The following is a 26656-nucleotide window of genomic DNA, read 5'->3' as shown; positions in this document are numbered from 1 at the left end:
TCCGTCGTGGGGGTAGAGTCATTAGGATGGGTTGAGTGAGTGGATGTAGATTGGGGCGTGGTGGTGGTAGGTGTAGGATTAGTGGTCTCGTGATTAGAAGTGGGTGGTCGTCTAGTGTAGGTGTTGATTATGGGATGGCGGGATTGACGAGTTACATGTGTAGGTGACGGGTTGGTTGGTTTGATAGGGTTGGGAATGATGTGATGACACCAATCATCCGGGTTGGAATGTATAGACGGGGTTGGTGTTGTTTGAAGTAGGCGAGAGTAGGCAAATTCATCTTCGATGAATTTGACATGTCTCGATGTGTAAATGCGATTTGTCTTGGGATCAAGACAATGAAAGGCACTTTGGGTCGATGAGTACCCAACAAAGATGCAAGGTACAGATCGATAGTCAAGTTTATGCTTGGTGTAGGGTCTTAACCATGGGTAACAAAGGCAACCAAAATTGTGTAATTTGGTATAGTCGGAATGTTTATTATTTAATTTAAAGAATGGTGTATGGCCATTGAGGGTTTTAGTCGGCATCCGATTTATAAGGTACGTAGCCGTGCTAAATGCAAAGGGCCAAAGTTTAGTGGGGAGGCCGGCATGAGACAAAAGGGCGAGGCCCGTTTCAACTATGTGACGGTGTCGTCTTTCGGCATACCCGTTATGTTCCGGGGTGTGTGGCGGAGAGGTGAAGTGACTAATGCCGTTGTCAAGTAAGGCAGTATTTAGTTTTTGAAATTCTCCACCGTTATCGGAGAAAAATTGTCGAATGGGTTTATTAAAATATTTTTCGACAAGTGTTTTAAATCTTAAAAAAACAGTTGTGGTTTCGGATTTTTGTCGTAGCGGAAATAGCCACGTATATTTACTAAAATGGTCGACAAAAACTACGTAATATTTGTAATTTTCCCGAGATGGTATTGGGCTTGTCCATAGGTCAGAAAAAATCAATTGAAGGGGTTCAGTGGTTTGGAATGTCGACGTTGCAAAGGGCAGTTTCTTGCTCTTGCTAATATCACAAGATTCACAGTGCAAAAATTCAGAAAAGGGAAACGATGCAATTTTATTAATTGTTTTCATTACATCAAAGGTAGGATGCCCTAGTCTATGATGCCATGAGAGGTGAGTTGAGCTTTTCTTGGTGAGATAGGCCATCGGCTGGGTCTTGCTCAACTCGTAAATTCCGTCTTTAGCCTTGCCCTGGAGGAGCGTCACACCCGTCGAGATTTCCTTTACAATAAAAGAAGAAGATGAGAAAATTACATATGCATTATTGTCATGGCAAAGTTTCGAGATAGACAGTATATTGCGCGATATTTTCGGTACATGTAATACATTATTGAATTTAAGAGTAGAAAAAGGAAGTTGGAATGAACCTATATTAGCAATCTCGAGAGTGGAACCATCGCCAATGGTGAGATCGTCAGGACCGAAATAAGGCGAGTGTAGGGCAAGGGTATCAAGGTCATGTGTAACATGGTGAGAGGCTCCACTGTCTAACAAGTAATTGTTGTTGGGGTTTGGGTTGGCAGTGGTAGCCGTGTGGGCCTGGGGTGGGTTTTGATGGTGACGGGTCGGCGGTGCGGGAAAGGTGATGTTCGGGAACTGCTTGCGAAAGAAGGGGCAGTTGGCGATTACATGGCCAACTTGTCTACACCATTGACAACGCCCTTTAAAAGGGCGTGGGTTTGGGTTGGTGGATGATGAAGACGGGTTGGGTTGGTGATTATAGGATGGGGTTTGATTGGTGTAGTTAGGACGATTGGTTCCGCGATAGGCTTGGTTTTGGCGGTAGGACAGATTTGCCGTGGGTTGAAAGAGGTCAGGTGACGGTTGTTGTTTGAGAAGAAGCTCATGTTGGAGCAATTTCTCATGTAACAGTTCAAAAGAAATAGGGTTATCGCGTGCACGGACCGCATCCATGACGGGTTTATAAAGGTTGTAGTCGAGGCCTCGTAGGACCTTCGAGATTAGGTCATCAGGATCAATGGTTTTGCCTAGTAAAGCAAGTTGGTCTATGCAAATTTTAAAGGTGTTCATGTAATCAGCAATGGACTGATCAGCTGTTTTGACAATTGAATCGAGTCGATCTTTCAATTGTAAAATATGAGCGCGAGATGGGTTTGCGTATGTGCTAGCCAAGATGTCCCACGCCTCTTTGGAGGTTGTGGCGCGAACGATCAGGGCCTGAACCGTGTCACTTAAGGTACCCATTAGGGCACCTAGGATCAAGCCATCTTGCTTGAGCCACGTGAGGTAAGCGGGATTCGGTTTGTCTTGTTTATCGTCACTGGAAATGGTTGGTGATGGTGCTTGGTTGGTGCCATCGAGAAAGCCAAAAAGGCTATACCCGAACAAAATATTCATTAATTGGAATCGCCATGAGACGTAATTAAGCGAGGTTAGTTTCACACAATGATTAACGTTGATTGAAATCAAAGGTGAGGTGGTGTCATGTGGGTTTGGGATCGTTGTTTCTTGGTTGGCCATTGGGGTGGTGGGTTGTGGGATGGAGGCAGAGAAGGGTTGTTGGTGAGTGCGTTTGAAGGTGGTGGCGGATCGTGGTGAGAGAGGGTTGAATGTGGATCTCTTGTGGCTGCGTGATACCATGTGAAACAGTGAGAATTGGTATTGATTGTGAATAAATTTACACCGATGCAAAATTGTGCTTTTTATAGTTGAGTACAAAGCTAAGTATGGTAAATAAGAGGAGCCTATACAATTATCTTTGCTATATTTACAATGTGAAAGAATTATTTGATTGCTTGACTTTAGGGTGTAATTGATTGATTAGAGGATTTTGTAATCTCTTCCTTATTTGATAATATTGCAGGAATATTGTTAATACGCCCCCTCAAGATGGACTGTGGTGGAAGAAGGCCAATCTTGTCTCGTAGTTCATGGAAGCGAAGTTTGTGGAGGGGTTTGGTAAGTGCGTCTGCGAGTTGGTCCTTGCCTGCTATGTGTTGGATACGAATATGGCCAAGATGAAGTTGTTCACGGACAAAATGAAATGATGATAAAGCCATATGTTTCATTCTTGAGTGGAATCTTGGATTTCGAGCATAAAGAGTGGCGGACATATTGTCACGGTATAGATAGCGGGCGGTTTGGTTATGGTGATACCGAGTTACGTGATTAAGTTGCGAAGCCATAATGTCTCGGTGGTAACGGGCTAGGGCTCGATATTCGGCTTGATTGTAGATAGGGCTAGTCCACTGCTTTTGGAGGACCAAGCAATTGGATTGCGGCCGAGGTAAATGAGGTAGCCGATGGTGGAGATGTACGTGTCTTTATCGCTTTGCAAAATCTGCATCACAAAAGGCATGGAGACAGAGGGGTGAGTTTCGATGAAGTTGAAGACCGTGGGTAGGGGTGCCTTGTAGGTAACGAAGGAGTCGTTTCAAGGCTGTCAATGATTCGAGTAGGGTGGTGTAGAAATTGTGCTAGACGGTTGGTTGTAAATGCAATGTCGGGGCGAGTAAGAGAGAGATATTGTAGGCTTCCTACTATTGCACGATAGTCAGCTTGATCGTGAATGGGTTTGTGGTCTTCTCGAACAAGGTGAGTGTCAGTGGCAATGGGTGTAGTGTTTGGTTTTGCTTCCGACATTTTGTATTTTGTTAATAAGTCATGTATGTATTTTGATTGGTTGAGATGTAATCCGAGATTATTTGGTGTTACTTCAATTCCAAGAAAGTATGAGAGTGGTCCGAGGTCTTTTAGTGAGAAGCGGTTGGCTAGGGTCGTAATAAATTGTTGTATTTGTTTGTAATTTGGGCCAGTAATGATGATATCGTCAACATAAACTAGCATATAAATACATGTGTTTTTGGTTTTGAGCAAAAATAGTGATGAATCGGAAATGGATTGCTTGAATCCATAGGTGATAAGATATGATTTTAACTCGGTGTACCAAGCTCGAGGAGCTTGTTTTAAGCCATAAATCGCTTTGTTCAGCTTGCACACAAACTCGGGTTTAGATGCATCAACAAAGCCTTGGGGTTGGGCCATATAGACATTGTCAGTCAACGTGCCTTGTAAGAAGGCATTGTTAATATCAAGTTGTCGTAAGGGCCAATTATTGGTTACGGCGAGTGAGAGAATTAGACGGACTATCGTTGGTTTAATCACTGGGCTAAATGTTTCATTGTAGTCAATCCCAGGTCTTTGATGGAAACCTTTTGCGACCAAACGTGCTTTGTATTGTTTTAGGGACCCATCGGGGTTATATTTTATTCGATAGACCCATTTACATCCGATGATATTATGAGACGGTTGTCGAGGGACTAATGTCCATGTTTTATTGTTGATAAGAGCTTGAAATTCGACCTCCATGGCTTGACGCCATTGAGGTAGAATAAGCGCTTGTTTGACGGTTTTGGGAAGCGAAGTACTAGTGGTAGTTGTGTGAGCGAGATTAGCATATTTAGGATTGGGTTTTCTTATGTTATTAGCGAGTCTAGTGGTGATGCGTTGGCTGGTTTCGGGTTGGGGTGCCGTGTGATCCGTCGTGGGGGTAGAGTCATTAGGATGGGTTGAGTGAGTGGATGTAGATTGGGGCGTGGTGGTGGTAGGTGTAGGATTAGTGGTCTCGTGATTAGAAGTGGGTGGTCGTCTAGTGTAGGTGTTGATTATGGGATGGCGGGATTGACGAGTTACATGTGTAGGTGACGGGTTGGTTGGTTTGATAGGGTTGGGAATGATGTGATGACACCAATCATCCGGGTTGGAATGTATAGACGGGGTTGGTGTTGTTTGAAGTAGGCGAGAGTAGGCAAATTCATCTTCGATGAATTTGACATGTCTCGATGTGTAAATGCGATTTGTCTTGGGATCAAGACAATGAAAGGCACTTTGGGTCGATGAGTACCCAACAAAGATGCAAGGTACAGATCGATAGTCAAGTTTATGCTTGGTGTAGGGTCTTAACCATGGGTAACAAAGGCAACCAAAATTGTGTAATTTGGTATAGTCGGAATGTTTATTATTTAATTTAAAGAATGGTGTATGGCCATTGAGGGTTTTAGTCGGCATCCGATTTATAAGGTACGTAGCCGTGCTAAATGCAAAGGGCCAAAGTTTAGTGGGGAGGCCGGCATGAGACAAAAGGGCGAGGCCCGTTTCAACTATGTGACGGTGTCGTCTTTCGGCATACCCGTTATGTTCCGGGGTGTGTGGCGGAGAGGTGAAGTGACTAATGCCGTTGTCAAGTAAGGCGATTTAGTTTTTGAAATTCTCCACCGTTATCGGAGAAAAATTGTCGAATGGGTTTATTAAAATATTTTTCGACAAGTGTTTTAAATCTTAAAAAACAAATTGTGGTTTCGGATTTTTGTCGTAGCGGAAATAGCCACGTATATTTACTAAAATGGTCGACAAAAACTACGTAATATTTGTAATTTTCCCGAGATGGTATTGGGCTTGTCCATAGGTCGAAAAAATCAATTGAAGGGGTTCGGTGGTTTGGAATGTCGACGTTGCAAAGGGCGCTTTCTTGCTCTTGCTAATATCACAAGATTCACAAAGTCAAAAATTCGAAAAGGGAAACGATGCAATTTTATTAATTGTTTTCATTACATCAAAGGTAGGATGCCCTAGTCTATGATGCCATGAGAGGTGAGTTGAGCTTTTCTTGGTGAGATAGGCCATCGGCTGGGTCTTGCTCAACTCGTAAATTCCGTCTTTAGCCTTGCCCTGGAGGAGCGTCACACCCGTCGAGATTTCCTTTACAATAAAAGAAGAAGATGAGAAAATTACATATGCATTATTGTCATGGCAAAGTTTCGAGATAGACAGTATATTGCGCGATATTTTCGGTACATGTAATACATTATTGAATTTAAGAGTAGAAAAAGGAAGTTGGAATGAACCTATATTAGCAATCTCGAGAGTGGAACCATCGCCAATGGTGAGATCGTCAGGACCGAAATAAGGCGAGTGTAGGGCAAGGGTATCAAGGTCATGTGTAACATGGTGAGAGGCTCCACTGTCTAACAAGTAATTGTTGTTGGGGTTTGGGTTGGCAGTGGTAGCCGTGTGGGCCTGGGGTGGGTTTTGATGGTGACGGGTCGGCGGTGCGGGAAAGGTGATGTTCGGGAACTGCTTGCGAAAGAAGGGGCAGTTGGCGATTACATGGCCAACTTGTCTACACCATTGACAACGCCCTTTAAAAGGGCGTGGGTTTGGGTTGGTGGATGATGAAGACGGGTTGGGTTGGTGATTATAGGATGGGGTTTGATTGGTGTAGTTAGGACGATTGGTTCCGCGATAGGCTTGGTTTTGGCGGTAGGGACAGTTTGCCGTGGGTTGAAAGAGGTCAGGTGACGGTTGTTGTTTGAGAAGAAGCTCATGTTGGAGCAATTTCTCATGTAACAGTTCAAAAGAAATAGGGTTATCGCGTGCACGGACCGCATCCATGACGGGTTTATAAAGGTTGTAGTCGAGGCCTCGTAGGACCTTCGAGATTAGGTCATCAGGATCAATGGTTTTGCCTAGTAAAGCAAGTTGGTCTATGCAAATTTTAAAGGTGTTCATGTAATCGCAATGGATGATCAATTTGTTTTTGACAATTGAATCGAGTCGATCTTTCAATTGTAAAATATGAGGGCGAGATGGGTTTGCGTATGTGCTAGCCAAGATGTCCCACGCCTCTTTGGAGGTTGTGGTGCGAACGATCAGGGCCTGAACCGTGTCACTTAAGGTACCCATTAGGGCACCTAGGATCAAGCCATCTTGCTTGAGCCACGTGAGGTAAGCGGGATTCGGTTTGTCTTGTTTATCGTCACTGGAAATGGTTGGTGATGGTGCTTGGTTGGTGCCATCGAGAAAGCCAAAAAGGCTATACCCGAACAAAATATTCATTAATTGGAATCGCCATGAGACGTAATTAAGCGAGGTTAGTTTCACACAATGATTAAGGTTGATTGAAATCAAAGGTGAGGTGGTGTCATGTGGGTTTGGGATCGTTGTTTCTTGGTTGGCCATTGGGGTGGTGAGTTGTGGGATGGAGGCAGAGAAGGGTTGTTGGTGAGTGCGTTTGAAGGTGGTGGCGGATCGTGGTGAGAGAGGGTTGAATGTGGATCTCTTGTGGCTGCGTGATACCATGTGAAACAGTGAGAATTGGTATTGATTGTGAATAAATTTACACTGATGCAGCTGTGCTTTTTATAGTTGAGTACAAAGCTAAGTATGGTAAATAAGAGGAGCCTATACAATTATCTTTGCTATATTTACAATGTGAAAGAATTATTTGATTGCTTGACTTTAGGGTGTAATTGATTGATTAGAGGATTTTGTAATCTCTTCCTTATTTGATAATATTGCAGGAATATTGTTAATAGATATTACACATTTTCGGACTTTCAGTATCACTAAGGAGATTTTTGTTAATTTTTTTTTTTTTTTGGCAGCAGAAAAGAAAGGTTCCTTACGCAGTACCTACCCGACTGTCGGAGTCGGAATTTATTAATACATTATTAGGATAAGAAATTAAACTACAGACGGAGTTGTTCTCCAGAAAAAGCTTCTTTGTGGGACGATCTGAGCTCACCAACTGAGCGAACATTTCTTTTCTCTTCTTAATCAACCGAGCTTCGGAGGAGTACCTGCAACAAGACACACTTACGACACGAGGACGTAGAAATTTATGGGAGAGAGATCTACTTTTTGAGAAAGTAGATAAACTGTGTCTTGGAGATTCATCCCCTTAGCTTTGATTCTTCTTGGGAGCGGTCATTCTCCACTTCTCGTGTACATGATGAGTAGCAGAGGGGTACCTGCAAAGGATAGGAGTAAAAGGGACGCCTGATGGCTTCTTAGACGAGAGAATCTTACACATCTTAGGACGAGCTGAAAAGATGAACGGCGGAGAGGCAAGAACGCTTGGATCATTAATACCACTCCTAGTGTTATTCTAGGGGATATGAGTACTAGGAGAAGAAAAATTGTCACAGATTGAAGTCGCGCTTGAAGTCACGGCCTTGGTAGATGACGCGCTCAAGCTTGCGCTAGGAATATCAAGTTTCACGTTGATAACCTCAGAAGAAGTCATGCCTTCGTTCATAGCCCCAATCATCTTAGATTTCCACTTTTTAGGACATCTCCTCCTCTTCTTCTTCTTCTTTTTACATCGTTCTCTTATACTGTCTCGCTCCTTAGTAGTCTCACCATTGTTAATTAGACGATGTTTTTAACAATTTTAAAGATTTAGTTGAATCACTTTATGAAAGGCAATATAAAATTGGAAGACTACGTTCATATTTTAATGACGTAGGTTTGTTTAATGAAGTCTCGTCGGACGCCGCCGACTATCAACAAATTTCAAACCGATTCGAATTAAGGATCCCAATCTGACTCGAGATTCGATTTTACCCGACCCTATTCAAACACAGTAGAAGTGTAATATCCCAAACCGACTCGAAAGTGACACGACCTGAATTTTTCATACGAGAAAATTAAAAGTTGTCAAACTACGACGATTCAACAAGTTTTATTTTTATTTTTTCTCTACCAAAAACTCGCTTAAATTAGGCAGGGAGTAGATTATACATCTAATATAGTGCCACCAACTATGTAGTATGAGATTTTGTGTTATATTAAAGTTTTTGAGTTTTATTTTAAAGATTATGAGTTTGCTATAAAATTTTTGAGTTTGTTCATTTAAACATTAAGCTAAAAAAACTAAAATACAACTCAAAAACACTACTCATAAGATCAGTAAAATTTGAGTTTTGATGGCAAAAAGTTAAAACTAAACTTATAAACATAAAAAAAGCTCAGAAAAAATACACGTAAGTTTAATTGAAAATAATGTAAGTTGAGCTTAACCGAACCTAAAAAAATTCGATCCGGTTTTTGTCCAAACCAAATGGTCCAGTCCGGTCTGGTCCAGACCTAAAATTGCTCAGCCCTACATCAGTTCAACACCAAGTTTTATTTTTATTTATTTTTCTGCCAAAACTGCTTAAATTAGGTGTTTTGCTGAAATTACCTTTATTATTTGTATTTTATTACTACTAAACAGTTCCTAAACTATTTTACTCCCTTCATACTTATTTTTACTCCATTTTTCTAATATATGAGAGGAGTATTTTAATGAAACGGGGTGAAAATGAGTGTGGAAGGAGTATAATTTTGTCAATAAAGCAATATAGGGTTAACTCACTAAGAACCTGAGTTTAGCAATTACAAATGACAAAGGTAACGACCAAAGATCTTTTTTTTTGTGTGTAAATTGAGGTGTCCACCGTCGACAACAATGAATTTCCTTGCCGCATGTACTCTCACGAAGAGGTAAACGACTTGTCAAATAATTTTGTGACATATTCATTAATAAGATGGTGACATATTCATTACCCAAGTCATTAGGAAAGGATAGATTACGAAATATTATGAGTATCATAATTTCTCGGAATATTCTAGGCATATTACCCAAGTCATTGTACTATAAATATGGTGACATATTCATTAATAAGATCACATCATTCAATTATAATCTCCCTTCTATTATTAACATATACCTTGCATTGATAGCTATTAGAGTTATGCACTTTCGGCTAATAATGCTACTTCATCATTATTGTATAAGTTAGAAATCCATCTAATCGAAACGGATAAAAAGAATGAAACGAAGAGACTAAATTATACGAAGTATGAATGTCAGATAGGAGCATGTGGTAAGAAGAAATAACGCCAGCAAATTAGATAATATACACAGTATTTAATTATAGGGACCAAGTAAAATTAAATGTAAAACATGCCAACTTAACCATAAAAAAATGTGAAATTAGAATATGCTAACTTTACTACACGCAACTACCTATAAAGTACTCCGAAATAGGAAGTAACATGAAATAGAAGTAGCATATAGCCAATGAAACTCTTCAAATAAGCATGAAAGTATTTACCAAAATCTCTCTTTTATTTGCTTTGACAACCCAATCCCTGTATGCATATCTCCCTCTTTTATTTACTTTGGCAACCTAATCCCCTCCATTAGCTTTACTTACTTGCAACAATGTCCATTTAAGAAAGTATATTAATAAATTTGGAGCTAATAGGATATCTCAAGGTCCTACACAATGACGAAGCACAACACCTGATTATCGGATCTATGCTTTCGGACCAAATATTTTCCTCAATTAAACATCAAGCCAACCACAATACCGAATACAATGTTTTACGTTAAGACTTGTTGGATATTGGAAGTGCAATTAACGGACAATTTGATATAACAACGGAGTAATTTAAATTCATGGATAAATGCAAAACAATTACAATCAAACAATTTGATAAAGTGCAAATGAAGATGGATGGCACACAAATACGACAATTTGACCTCGTCAAAATCGACATACACTTTCTGGGAAACAACTTCTAATTAAAAATTTAAGTGATTTTTCAATATTGAGATAAGAGATAGAAAATTATTTGCGCTGTGAATACGTTGTCTTACCTAAAAGTAAGAAGGTGAATATGGATGCTGAGGAGACCGCGTCCGATTGAACTGTTGATCAAGATAGAAACTGGACGGCACAATGATTTAGGATTACCAAATTCTCTAAAACAGAAACAATTGAATCTCAAACAAATGCATAGAAAATTTACTGATTACGACTTAAATGGACAAAAAAATTATAATTGAACTTTGTTAATGGAAAGCAATTTTTCGGCATAGTAACAATTAATATGACAAATGTATAATTGAGCTGAACTGAACTATATAGTATAAAATTGATCATGTTTAGGAAAATTATATAGTATAAAAATTTAAATGGTATGAAATACAAATATTAGCTCAATATCACTAAGGTTAGTGCATAATGACATATAAATTGGAGCTAAAATATGAGGATAAAATGTATAAAATATGCACTTATCAAACTCCCCCAAGCTAAGCTCTTGCTTGTCCTCAAGCAAGAAATCATCCCAACATTGCAAATCTCAAAATAGCTAACAAGCAAAATGATTCAAATCCCTAAACAACATGGGCATAAGGATAAGCAAAGTCATGGTTGAGATTTACACGACGGCGTAGCGTGATCGATTTCAAGTAAACTTTTCGGCTCTTGCTTGCATGATCTTTTGACTTTTGGACTCTCACGATCCACTCATAACTCAATTTTGTGTAAAGGACATTTTTGTGAATAATCACTCAAGCTATCCTCAACTCGTGAGAATGTGCCCGCAATCTAATATGATAAACAATCAAATCATAAGCCAAAACAATCAAATGCAAGCAAATAATGAAGCCAAAGGGTTAGAAGAAAGCTTTATTATGATATGGGACATAAGGGGGACAAATGATTATGAATATGTGGAGCTAATGTTAAGCTAGCAACAAAACCATGTGAAAATGCTCATTCCAATCCAAAATAGCCCAATTAGAAGACAAATGACTTCTAACATTACAAACCTTAAGAATTTCTCCAAAATATATAATTAACCATATGAGAAATCTTAACTTCTTCTTCTACCACTTATTATTAACATCAACTTCATCAAACAAAATTTTTCTCTTCTTTTTTTCCTCATCTTTTTTTTTTTTCATTTTTTTTCATTTTTTTCATTTTTTTCTTTCTTTTTCTTTTTCTTTTTCTTCAACTCTAATTCTTTCTTTCATAACACAACCGGAAAACAATGACATCCGGCAAACAAATTCACAATGACATAAATTTTAAAGAACATCCCAATTTTGAGCATCCCATCACCAAAAGACATAGCTACTAGCTTAACAAGGGTAGGCTATTTTTAATGTAGCTAGGGAATAAGAACATGTGAAAGGGAGCTAGAAAATGGGCAAATTTATCAATGTGAATTTGGCTTCAAAAATGCATAGCAAAATGAAAGTAATGCTTAAAAGAGATGAAAAGATGACCATACTTGTGCGTCTTAATGTAACACACATCATAAGGAGACCTACCACTCACCCCAGTAAAACTGGGTATGGATGCACCGGCCTAAGGAAGCTCTACCTTATCAACTATATAAGGAAATATGCAGAGAGTAATCGAAATGCGGATGTCAAAAAGATAATCTGATTAGAATTTCGGAGATAATCAACCGAGATGAATGAGCGATTTAAAGGAAAAGATTACCTATAGAGTGGTTTGGAAAAAGGTGAATTGAGAGGCAATGATAGACGTTGATGAATTGATTATTGATGATAGACACATAAGAGAATTAGGGTTTGGTGTTGGGCGGGAAATGTTTTAATGAGGTGATGACACGTGTACAATATATGTTTAGTGGTTTCTCTGTTATACTTTTACTAGTATTTGTGCCCGGTTTCGCCAGGGCTACCTCTACTTACCATTAATTTTTTTTCCGTTAAATAAAATTACTTAAAGTTGCATAACCTATAAATTTATCACTAATATATTTTTCTATGACATATCCTAAAATTACGATGAAATAAATTTTGAGACGAATTAATTACTCCCGCCATTAATATTTTAAACTTATTAATGAAACAATAGTAATAACATTTCACTACTTGCCCGTAACCATTGTTACTTTCACTACTCCCGTCGTAATTATTGTTACTGCCGCATTAATATTGATAATTTCACTACTTCAGTCGTAATTATTGTTACTTTCACTATTGCCGCATTAATATTGATTATTTCACTACTCCCGTTGTTGTTTTTACAACTTTCATTAATCTCGCTGATAATATTGCTACTTTTATTATTCAAATGAGTGATTACTATTATATAATTATATTCAATGTTACTACAATTTTTTTCTTTATTGATGAAATTACTTTTACTACTTAGGCATGCAATTTTAAGAGGATTATATATTTATATAATCATATTTCATATATGCATTAAATCAAATCGAAAGAATTATACAATATTATATATTATGGAATCTAACTTAAATTATTTATAACCTACTTATATTATATTTGTGTATGTTAAATAATTAACATTTATATACATCTAATAAACTATAAAGTTTAATAAAATTGCATAAATTTTAAATTTAATATATAATTTTATGATTATAATAATTAATACCATAAGTGTGCATGTTTATACTAAATAATTATTTTATTTTAAGGAAATTGACCATCTTCTAGTCTTCTATAAATATTTAGGAAAATTACCAAGCATCTTCTTTCTTTTAGAAATTGTCCATCTTAATTAATTATTTTATGTTAAGGAAATTGACCATGTTAATTAATTATTTTATTTTAAAAAAATTGACCATGTTTTTCATTAAATAAAATTACTTAAAGTTGCATAACCCTTAAATTTATCATTAATATCTTTGAGACAAATTCATTACTCCCCCTATTAATATTTTACTCTTATTAATGAAACAATAGTAATAACATTTCACTACTTGCCCGTAAGCATGGTTACTTTAACTACTCCCGCCGTAATTATTGTTACTGTCATTACTGCCGCATTAATATTGATAATTTCACTACTCCAGTCGTAATTATTGTTACTTTCACTATTGCCGCGTTAATATTGATTATTTTACTACTCCCATTGTAGTTTCTACCACTTTCACTAATCTCGCTGATAATATTGTTACTTTAACTATTCAAATGAGTGATTATTATCATATAACTATATCCAATGTTACTCCAATTAATTTTTTTGCTGACGAAATTACTTTTACTACTTAGACATGCAATTTTAAGAGGATTATATATTTATATAAATATAATGAATATATGCATTAAATCAAATCGAAAGAATTATGCAATATTATGTATTATGAAATCTAACTTGAATTATTTATAACCTACTTATATTATATTTTTGTATGTTAAATAATTAACATCTCTATACATCTAATAAACTATAAAATTTAATAAAATTGCATAGATTTTAAATTTAATATAATTTTATAATATTAATAATTATTACCATAAGTGTGCATGTTTATACTAATTAATTATTTTATTTTAAGGAAATTGACCATCTTCTAGTCTTCTATAAATATTTAGAAAAATTATCAAGCATTTTCTTTCTTTTAGTCTCTCCTTGAAATTGACCATCTTAATTAATTATTTTATTTTAAGAAGGAAATTGACCATCTTAATTAATTATTTTATTTTAAAGAAATTGACCATGTTTTAGCCTCTTACAAATGTTTAGGAAAGTTACCAAGCAAGCTTCTATATAATTTAATTTTAACCCAAACTATATAATATTTGCATTGAGATCCCTTAATCGAGTCCATCACACGGTGCTAGTGATTTAAAACTATATAGTATAATTAATTTGTATAACTTTCTTTAATTACATTAAAGTCCCTTGGTTTCTGGAATTAATATATAGTATTGATTGATTGATGATTGATTGATTGGTTGATATATAGATATATAGATATAGATATATAGATTGTGTCACGATCCCTTCAAACCCTACCCGACCCACCCGAAATCGAACCTGATATAAACTGAAAGTTGGTTGAACCGAAACCCACTTGCTCCGAACCGATAACCGATAATGAAAACCTTAATTTTTCCCAACCTAAACCGACCCGATCCAACCCGGCCCGTGACCTGATATTTTCTTAACCCGATAGATGACCCGATAATAAACTAGCTTAATAATGATTTAAATAAGATTAAATTGACATTCATCTTGATTATTTTCATTTAAAATTACAATTAATACACTTACACCTTGTCTAAACATAAAAATTACCATCGACATCTGACATAAGATAAAATTTATGCTGATACCTGACCCGATACTGACCCGCTAATGACTCAACCCGACTTGCCACCCGTTGATGACCGACCTGAAAATGACCCGACATGTACTGAACAGACTTGAACCCGTCGCATACCCGAACCCACTTTAACCCGACCCATAACCAACCCGAGCCCAATTGCCACCACCTCTAGTCTGTAATGACTCGAAGACTACACAATTAGGTCGGTCATCACTCATCAAAGACAAAACCAACACGTTACAAATGGTTATCCTTTGACCGAACCCATATCACTTGATATATACGGAGTTTATATACAATACACTCGAATCATTACACCAACACAACACACCATTATTTCGCTTACCACAAATTTCATCTTACATAAAAAAAAACCCAAAAACTTGTTTCACAAATTACGTACAAGATAAGCCAAGGGAATCAAAATAATGGCAGGAACTAAGAGGTGCCATGGGAATCTTGTGTGGATATTGGTCCTAGATGTAAGCTCTTGTCGATCCATGGACATGTACAAGGAAGAAATACTCTATAATGCTCTGCCAAAGTAAGAGATGATACACTAATTTCCAACAATCCATGCTTACTAATTACCGTACAACAAGCCGGAACAAACCCAACAGATGATATACTAATTGCCTAATTAATAATGCTTCCTTCGTCTTCTAAACAACTGTAGGATAAAAGACGGTTAAACAACAATCCGTAACAAATTCAATAGAATGATACTGAAAAAAGGTAGAGCAAGACAAAGAGGAGCAGATGACTTGTGCATTGTTTTATACTCCGTAATTCTTTTCGTTTCCAATTATGCATCCAAACTGTTTTGGTAAATTTCTACCAATTTAGGGTTAAAGTGACCGCCCTTTTTAGCCTCGTATCGGGGGGGTTAAATTATATGTGATTTGTGACGGAATATGTACAGTGGCGAACCTACGTAGTAGCAGGGGGTAGCAGCTGCTACCCCATTCAACAATTTTTTTTTGAGAAAAGTAAGTTTTGCTACCCCATTAAATATAATATACAAAGTTGCAGAGACAAAAATAAAGTAATTGGAAAAGAGAGACAAACAGAGAGCACGCGCAAAAAGCAAACCAAAAAAAAAGAGTGCGATTCCACGTAACAGTATATCAGTACATATAGAAAAAAATTCCAAATCCTAATTCCTATAAAAACGTACTGGGTTGTTCTCACAAAAAAAAAAAAAAAAAAAAAAAAAACTGCTAATTGTATATTTGCCCGCCGGATCTTTTTCAGCGTCCTTCTTGAATCGCGCCGTCTAATCGATAATTTGGAAAACTGGTATTCTGCCATTAAGGACTGTCAATCGATCTTGAGCTTATTCCCTTTCTATAAGGTAATCATAAACTCTTTTAAGCTAATAATCTTGTGATTTGAGTAGTAATATTAAAATTATTGATTGATATTGATGAATCATGAATGTGATAATTTCTTATACTCCGTAATTGAACTCTTGGATGATGAATTAGATCCAAATATCCAATTTGTAAATTATGATGGATGATTAATATTTAATCGGTAATTTGGGAAATAGTTTGGTGAGTTTAATAGCAAAATAGATCGAGAAAGACGGAATAGTGAAATAGTGAATTGAAATTATTGAATAAATTGAGATCTTAATTAAATGAGAGAGATAAGAGTGAACTAAATTGATGAAGAAGATAAAAAACTAAAGCTTTGTAGAATTGTAGGTGTGCGTGTAGTGTGTAGAACAGTAGAAGCAATTCAAGCAAAGTCTTTTATTGGGAATTAAAGGCAACTGAGGGAGTTGGGAGCTGGGACGTTTTTTGTTGTTTTTTTTTTTTTAGCTTGGATATATACTTTAACACTTAAAACATTAGTATATAATGTTCCTATATACTCTAGTATTTGGTTGCTTGAATAATTTATGATTAAATTTTCAGAATGAAGAGAACTATAACGACACCTATTACGAATTTTTTCCCGAAAATACATCGTATTGATGAAGCACAAAATCACCAAAGTTCAAGTCCATTAGACGATTTGCTGAATGATAATTTAGTTACCTTTATAGAAAGAGATTTATTTTGTAAGGTTACTAGCGAAGAACTCGTAAACAATTTTCAAAATATGAGAACTCGTAGGTTACGACTAGATTAATATTTTCGCGTTAAGTTTGTAATTTGAAACATATGACTTATATTTATTACCTCGTGGTATGATTTTTTTTTTTTTTTTTTTTTTTTTTTTACGATTATTATGTATATTTTTTCGCTACCCCATATTTAGATCTCTGGGTTCGCCACTGAATATGTATGTAATTAAGACGAAATAACGATGTAAGTAAAGTAAAGGACGAAATAAGGAAATAATGACACAAGAGATTTTGGTGACGCGGAAAACCCGATGTGGGAAACAACCGCTGGGGGAGTCGGAATCCCGCCAATATTCCACTATATGATAATCGGAGCACAAGTACAATATACAACTGTCCGGATCTGATGACAAATAACCCGTCTTGTACGTAAGCGAGACATACGGAATATTAATTGTATGTCAGTGGCTATTTGACGGATTACTACGTGGGACTTTGGCTGTAGTGGTTTTCATGTGGTAAGATGGTGATAATGATTAGGGCAATCATTATCTAAAGATGGAGGTAATCATTAGGTTGTGTTCATGGTATTCATGGGATAGTTTTGGGGTTTGTACGTAGGGTTAAGATGCTGCTGTTTGGTTGCTAGCTTTCTCTTTTGCAGTACGCCGTTGTGTGTGTTTTTGTGTGAATATGGATCATTTCTCTTGTTTGTCTTCCTTGTATTTATAGTGAATAAATACTAGTGGGTTTGTGGGTTTATTAGGATTCCCTTACTTAATTGTCTTGTTCCTCAAGGTAGAGTTTGGTAACAACTTGGACTTTACTTATTCGGAATATGGCAATAATTAGGATTTCCTTGTCTTACCCGGGATCTTATTAATATCTTAGTCCAAGCCGAACTCTTCTTCACCTACTGTCCTTCCCTAGATTACTAGTTTGAATGCCCGTGCGTTGCAATGGGGTAATTAACTTATTTATAATGCAAAAAAAAAAACGTTATAAGCGTTTAATGTTTACATTATATGTCTAATGATTTGTTTACATATTATTAAAATATCTCTTTCAAAAAAAAAAGATTAATATATACGTGGATTAACTCTTATTTATAATTATATAATCACCCTACCTTATATTAATCTTTCGATGTGGGACAATTCTACTATTTATAAGTAATATATTCACAAAAATTGGATTTTTTTCTGATGTGGGACAATTCTAATATTTATACGTAATATATATTTATCAAACCTGCATTATTTTTCAATGTGTGACAAATAACATACTCAGAATTACACCATCTTTTTTGCACTTAGTTCGACATCCAACCAGATCTCGAATACCGAATACAGACAATTGCTACTCATTATATCTAATAGTTATATTTAAATTTAATAATATGATCAAGTACTCTCCATTAATATTTGTACGTTGTTTTTCTTCAAAAAAAAAATTTAAAATAATTGAGATACGGAAATTTCCCGTAGTACCCCTTACTCTTGTTAGATTTTCCATGTTACCCCTACTTTTAAAAATCTGCCCATGGTACCCTTGAGGTTCCATTTTTTTGCCCATGGTACCCTCTAATGTAAAGGCTGTTAAATGGACGTTAAGTTTGATGGCGTGACAATAAAATAATAATTAAAAAATAATACCCCCTTTATTATTTTATTGGTACGGATATCTCTCTTTTAGATGCAAATTTAATTAACTATATCATTATAATATTGGAAATTTCTCATGGTAACCTTGAACTTTGATAGATTACACATGCTACCATTGACATTTGTTTTCTATTTTTTTTATCATAATTAAAATACGTGCAAATGATAAGAACCTATACTCTAATGATAGAATATTTTTTAACACAATTCTAATTATATAATTTAAACATTGTATATTTACGGATTTACCACACCTACATTATTTTTCAATATGGGATATATAAATTCTATAGGTAGAAAATATAATGATATAAACTTTTAAGAGCTTTCCAAGACAATACTTAAGCGACTCAAAAGATTTTGGGTGGATGCCTAAGTTCCAAGGATGCTCATAGAATCACCCACCTTATGCTATATTTTGATGTGGGAAAATTCTATTTTTTATATGTAGTATATTTATCACACCTATATTATTTTTCAATGTGGGAGATATAACATATTATGAAATACATCATCTTTAATATGTGCAAATTATATAAAATCTATATATACTTTAATGATAGCATTTCTTACCATGAATCTAATAATATTATTTTCATAATTTTTTTACCGACATTATTTTGTCAAATGGAATATAAAAGTTTTTAAATGAAAATTAGAAACATCATTGAATATAAAATAAGAAATACATAGTATATATTATAATAACTAAAAGATTTTTCAAACATTAACTTAGGTTAGAAATCATTATTGTAGAAACAGTAATATAAACTCTTTTAAGAGTTATCTCTGACAATACTTAAGGGAATCAAAAGATTTTGGGTTATGACTTCTATTTATAATCATAAGATCACCATGCCTTACGGTAATCTTCCGATGTGGGACAATTTTAATATTTATACATAGTATATTCACCACACTTACGTTACTTTTCAATGTAGGACAAATAACATACTAACTTTGAGATCAACCCGATTTAATAATGAGAAAATACAATACAATACAATATACACTCTAATGATAGCATTTTTTTGTCACAATCTAATTATATAATTTTCATACGATATTTTTTTTCAAATGAAATATAAAGTTTTTATATCAAAATAATAAACATCACTTTAATATAATATAGAAAATGTATATATATGGGACATTTCTATTATTTATACATAATATATTCACAACACCTACATTATTTTTCAATGTAAGACATATAACATACTAAAAAGTCTATATCTTTTATATAAAAAATTTTTTGGATTAATACCTAAGTTTCAAGGATGCCTCCTATTTATATTTATAGAATCACCCTACCGTATACTATTATTTCAATGTGAGATACATAATTTAATTATTTAGACGTAGTATGTTCATAATGCCTACATTTTCAATGTGAAAGATATAACATACCAAGAAATACATGTATCTTCTTAAAAAACCACTATTGTATACATATTATTTTTCTTTGAAGGTAAAAACCACTTAGTCTCGATCATTAGATATGGATCTCTACATCGTACATATAACGACTCATTAAAGCTCTATTACTGCATTCAGAAGACAACCATTAATAAAATCTTTAGTTTTGTATTGTGCCAGGAGACTACCATTAGTAAAACCTTTTATTTTTTTATTTTCTTGTTCATATTCTTAACTCTTTCCCGACTAATTCCCAACGATTTCTACTTTATTTTTATATCATATCGTAGATAACGATAGAAAATCTTAAGAGCTCTTTAAAACAATATTTATGAGACTCAAAAAATTTTGGTGGATACATAAGTTCCAAATATGCATCCTATTTATAATCATAGGATCACATCACCTTATACTAATCTTTCGATGTGGGACAATTCTACTATTTATATGTAGTATATTCACCACACCTACTTATTTTCCAATGTGGGACAAAACATACTAAAAATTATACAATTTTACGTATTAAGAAGTACACCATCTTTAACATGTGCAAATAATATGAAATTTATACTCTAATGATAGCATTTTTTAACACAAAGCTAATTATATTATTTTCATAATTTTTTTAACGATATTTTTTTGCCAAATGAAATGTAAAAGTTTGATATAAAAATTGAAAATATCACTTGAATATAATTTAGGAAATATACATCTATCTATCTATATATATAAAAGAGAGTTTTTTCGAGCGATCTGAGAGCGTCCACATCATCAAAAATTAAATTAGGAAAGTATAATTTTTGATGTAAAAAATAAAGTAGAGAATCTTTTAATTATTATAATATGCATATTTCCTAAATTATACTCAAGTGATATTTCCAATTTTTATATCAAACTTTTACATTTCATTTGTAAAAAAAAATATCGTTAAAAAAATTATGAAAATAATATAATTAGCTTTGTGGTAAAAAATGCTATCATTAGAGTATAAATTTCATATTATTTGCACATGTTAAAGATGGTGTACTTCTTAATATGAAAAAGTGTGTACTTTTTAGTATGTTTTGTCCCACATTGAAAATAAGTAGGTGTAGTGAACATACTACATATAAATAGTAGAATTGTCCCACATCGAAAGATTAGTATAAGGTTGCTGATTCTATAATTATAAATAGGAGGCATACTTGGAACTTAGGCATCAACCCAAAATCTTTTGAGTCTCTTAAGTATTGTCTTGGAGAGCTCTTAAAAGTTTATATCATTATATTTTCTACCTATAGATTTTATATGTCCCACATTGAAAAATAATATAGGTGTGGTAAATGTACTACGTTTAAATAATATAATTAGAATTGTGTTAAAAAAAATTCTATCATTAGAGTATAGGTTCATATCATTTGCACATATTTTAATTATGATAAAAATAAATAAAAAACAAACATATGAATATTAATAGATAATATAGTATTTTCTCATTATTAAATCGGGTTGGATTTCGAATTAGGTTCAAAAAATATGGTGTACTTTTAAATATGTTATTCGTCTCACATAGAAAAATAATGTAGGTGTGATAAATATATACTACGTATAAATAGTTGAATTGTCCCACATCATAAGATTATCATAAGGTGTGGTGATCCCATGATTATAAATAGGATTTATCCTTGGAACTTAGGTATCACCCCAAATATATTGAATCTCTCAAAGTATACTTATTATGTAAGAGACTTTAAACATAATCTTGAATTAAATGTTAAATTTTTAAAGTTGTAACATTTTTTTAGGTGGGAGAAAGATCGATAAAACGGTCAATATTAAACTTTTACATTTCATTTGTCAAAAAAATATCGTTAAAAAAATTATGAAAATAATATAATTAGCTTTGTGGTAAAAATGCTATCATTAGAGTATAAATTTCATATTATTTGCACATATTAAAGATGGTGTACTTCTTAATATGAAAAATTGTGTACTTTTTAGTATGTTTTATCCCACATTGAAAAATAAGTAGGTGTGGTGAACATACTACATATAAATAGTAGAATTGTCCCATATCGAAAGATTAGTATAAGGTGGCTGATTCTATAATTATAAATAGGAGGCATACTTGGAACTTAGGCATCAACCCAAAATCTTTTGAGTCTCTTAAGTATTATCTTGGAGAGCTCTTAAAAGTTTATATCATTATATTTTCTACCTATAGATTTTATATGTCCCACATTGAAAAATAATATAGGTGTGGTAAATGTACTACGTTTAAATAATATAATTAGAAGTGTGTTAAAAAAAATTCTATCATTAGAGTATAGGTTCATATCATTTGCACATATTTTAATTATGATAAAAATAAATAAAAAACAAACATATGAATATTAATAGATAATGTAGTATTTGCTTATTATTAAATCGGGTTGGATTTCGAATTAGGTTCAAAAAATATGGTGTACTTTTAAATATGTTATTCGTCTTACATTGAAAAATAACGTATGCGTGATAAATATATACTACGTATAAATAGTTGAATTGTCCCACATCATAAGATTATCATAAGGTGGGGTGATCCCATGATTATAAATAGGACTTATCCTTGGAACTTAGGTATCACCCCAAATATATTGAATATCTCAAAGTATACTTATTATATAAGAGAGTTTAAACATAATCTTGAATTAAATGTTAAATTTTTAAAGTTGTAACATTTTTTTAGGTGGGAGAAAGATCGATAAAATGGTCAATATTATAACAGAAATTTTTCATGGCACCCTCGAATTTTGTTAGATTACACATAATACCCCTAATTTTAAGTTTGTACATATAATACCCTTGTGTTTACTTTTTTTATAACGTCGTTACTCCTATGAGTAACTTGAGTAATTGAGCATGCCATGCTATTTGTGTTTTGTTATTTAGGTATTAAATGTTAGTTTATTAAATAAAATTTGGATTTAAGAATTAGATGATGAAGTGTTTGTGTACTAGATAACAAAAGAAAAAGGGGTCAAAAGTCATAGGAGCAATGACGTTATGACGGAAGTTGTTAAATGGTATTTTGGGAAAGAAAAAGGTGAACACGGGGGTACCATTTGTAGAAACTTAAAATTAGGGGTACCATGTGTAATCTATCAAAGTTTAAGGTTACCATGAGAAATTTCCAATATTATAATGATATACTTAATTAAATTTTCATTTAAAAGAGAGAGATATCCGTACCAATAAAACAATAAAGGGGGTATTATTTTTTAATTGTTATTTTATTGCCACGCCATCAAACTTAACGTCTATTTAACATCCTTTACATTAGGGGGTACCATGGGCAAAAAAATGGAACTTCAAGGATATCATAGACAGATTCTTAAAAGTAGGGGTAACATGAAAAATCTGACAAAATTAAGGGGTACCACGAGAAATTTCCGTATATCAATTATGATAAAAAAAAAATGAAGAAAAACAGCGACAAATATTAATGGAGAGTACTTGATCATATTATTAAATTTAAATATAACTATTAAATATAATGAGTAACAATTAACCGTATTCGGTATTCGGGACCTGGTTGAATGTCGAACTAAGTGCAAAAAAGATGGTGTAATTCTGAGTATGTTATTTGTCCCACATTAAAAAAACAATGCGGGTTTGATGATATACTACGTGTAAATAGTAGAATTGTCCCACATCAGAAAAATAATCCAAGTTTGGTGAATATATTACTTATAAATAGTAGAATTGTACCAAATCGAAAGATTAGTATAAGGTAGGGTGATTATATGATTATAAATAAGAGTTAACCCACGTATATATTAATCTTTTATTTTTTTTAAAAGAGATATTTTAATAATATGTAAACAAATCATTAGACATAGAATGTAAACATTAAACCCTTATGTTTTTTTTTTTGCATTATAAATAAGTTAATTACCCCGTTGCAACGCACGGGCATTCAAACTAGTATTATAATAATTAAAAGATTTTCCACTTTATTTTTTACATCAAAAATTATACTTTCCTAAATTGATTTTTGATGATGTGGACGCTCTCAGATCGCTCGAAAAAACTCTCTTTTATATATATATATATATATAGATTCTGCTTCCAAGCCTGCCTCTCTGGCTCGGTACATGGGCCCGACTCCCCAAGTATGTCATGGGTCCAAACAATACACAAAATTACAACTTGTGTTGCAATCATGTTTACACCGTTAAGAGGCAAGTCTTTTCATAGATCTCGCTCGGCATCCTTTTGACACCATGACAATTGGCTTGAAAGCTTTTTTTAAGGTGGTGTAAGAGGTGTAAGTCTCGACAGCCTTTGATACTTCTGTCGAGTGAGGAGCCTAAAACCGAATTACTTTACTGGCCACGGCCTGAAAAGATTGGGTTAACTCCCCCAGCCATCCCTATCGGAGTGAGACCCCTTGTGGCCATTGCACCAAGACATCGCCTTAAAGTGGACTTAATTGGGTTTGAGCCTCGGCTAGTGAGTCGCTTCATGCCCCATTAATTAATCTAATTTCGGTTGTTGATTTTGACCAAATTGTTCGCCTAAACATTACTCTGTTTAATTATCTTTTTTTTTTTATTATTAATAAGAAGGATAAACTCAGAGACCTACAGCGAGTAGAGTCCCGCACAAAGTTACAAAGACAGGAAAAAAAACAACACAACAAAGACGGATAACATCAATACGTATTCAAACACCAAGACTCAATGCTCTGAACAATACCGCCAACATAATTGTTTTCATCCAAACAACACAACAAAGAAGAATTCTATAAGAAATCAATAATCATGTAAAATCTGTAAATAATAATTGAGAGAAATAAAGATAGAAATACCGTGGCATACCAAAATGTAAACACATAGTATTATACTGTATATGAAGAATTAAAGGCATAGACAGTACAGCAAGGGAATGCCAATAAAAAAGAAGCTAATGCAATATGCTAGAAATAACATGAATTCTCCCTTCTAAACAAGCAAGTGTAGTCACTGAGAGCGCCAGAAGACCGAGTATAAAATATACCAAGACTTTAAAATGTCGACTTAATCCAATCCAATTGTTCTGCATCAGGTTGCTTCTTGCAACTGCTTTTTCTTTTGTAAAATGAAGAGACGACATTCTGCCTGATTGTTCTAGGCATACAAAGCTAAGGGACTGCCAATGATGAAAAAAGAGACGGTACGATAATATGAGTTCTCGCTAATCAAACAACAAGAGGAATTGAGCAGCAACTCACATAATTATTGGAGGTTGAATTAAACAAATAGAGTAGTATTCGCTTGTTCATGGGAAGGACCTCAAGTCACGGGTTCCATATTCTTTGGACAACGCCAAGCTCTCGGAATATGTTTCTAGTTCTATATAGGGACGCAAAGCTCTTTTGAACTCCTTTACTTCACAACTAGCTATATTATAAGCTTGCTTCCCCAAAACAAAGTATCCACCATCACTCTCACAATAGAATATCTTTTCCTTTGAACGATCAATGCCCTTGAATATTTCATAACCAGCCGAATTTGATTCTCCCGAAAACCACAGAGTCCATGGCCCAAACTTTTCGTTGTCCTGTTGTAGCACCCATATGCTGGAAGTTACTAAAGAAATACTAAAAACCGCTAGTGACTCCCCAAGAAGAAACAGGAATCGCAATGAGCCACTTTCGTCCCAAGTAAATGGTAGCTTCGAAAAGGTTACTATCAAAGTTGAAGGAACCAAGATGAGTTAAATCAATCCTGTTTTTATCAATTTGCCCAAGCCAGTATGCGGACCCTCGAAAGAAAACAGAAATTGATAGCGAATGAAATGGCCCGAGCCTACCTAATCTGTACGGGTAACTGATATTGAGGTAGTCATCTCTGACGGTCCACTGTTGATTACTGAGTCTATAAACTGCAACGTCCGTCTTTGTAGTCTCTTCAGCCTGACAATAATCAATCGCAATTGCGACCACTTTATAATCCTTACTAACAGCGTCGAACCCAAGCAAATACACAGAATTCTTGAGCAAAGGAGAACGTGGGCGAGTGGGAAGTACCAAAGATTTGCGAATACATGGGTTCCACAATCTCAATTCTTCCCGTTGAAGACGACGACGGTTCTTTCCATAAAAGGGACGATGAGGACTATACTTTCGATTAACAAGGAACAACCCATTACAACCAGCTATCATATGGTATGAGTATGAATCAGGTTTCCTAAAAATACGACCGGTATTTCTTAGAGTTTCAGCCTCACGAACTGTCACCAAGCACCCTTTATCTTCTCCTCGCAAATCCTCGAGGGATAGCAATAATTTATCATTGCCCGAATTAAGTTTAAAAATTTGGAGATGCAATGAAACAAAAGTAGGGTGATCGATAATGGAGCACCAAGATTTACATACGCACCTGAGTCTTACTAGGGTTTTGGCTGGCAATGCTGCGAAAATCTGAGACCAAACTTCGGGTGGAATGTACTTAAATTCGGGTATATGAGGCAAATGTTCGGGAGTGTCTGGTGATGTTTCTGGTATATGGGGCAAATTGGTTGATGTTTTGCGCTTCTTCCTTCTCTTCATCGTTTCCACAACCCTAAGTTTTGGAATAAACGGCAAGAATTTGATGATAACCGATCAAGAGCAATGCTCGAAGGGCTTGCAGTAAATATATCAAGTACCTCCGATTCGTGCCCGTCTCAATTTTACATGACTCATTCCGGCCTGGGCCCTGGAACTATACAACCGCAAGGTTTATTTTTCGATTAGATATTTGATACTTGATCATCTAATGAAATTAATAAACAAGTTAATTCGATATTTGATACTT

At 34.6% G+C, this 26656-nt stretch overlaps 1 protein-coding gene across 1 annotated transcript; it reads right to left on the bottom strand.

Annotated features, from left to right (window-relative positions):
- Positions 1 to 25458: 25458 nt before the first annotated feature.
- LOC141587687 (F-box/kelch-repeat protein At3g06240-like) lies at positions 25459 to 26409 on the bottom strand. Its single transcript, XM_074409160.1, has one exon. It carries the CDS (start codon positions 26407 to 26409, stop codon positions 25459 to 25461), a length of 951 nt encoding a protein of 316 aa, XP_074265261.1.
- Between the last annotated feature and the right edge of the window lie 247 nt (positions 26410 to 26656).

This window comes from Silene latifolia, chromosome 6 (genome assembly GCF_048544455.1).
Source record: "Silene latifolia isolate original U9 population chromosome 6, ASM4854445v1, whole genome shotgun sequence".
Classification (NCBI taxonomy): Eukaryota; Viridiplantae; Streptophyta; class Magnoliopsida; order Caryophyllales; family Caryophyllaceae; genus Silene; species Silene latifolia.
The sequence above is the reverse complement of the archived record's forward strand: the minus strand, read 5'-3'. Positions and strand labels throughout refer to the sequence as shown.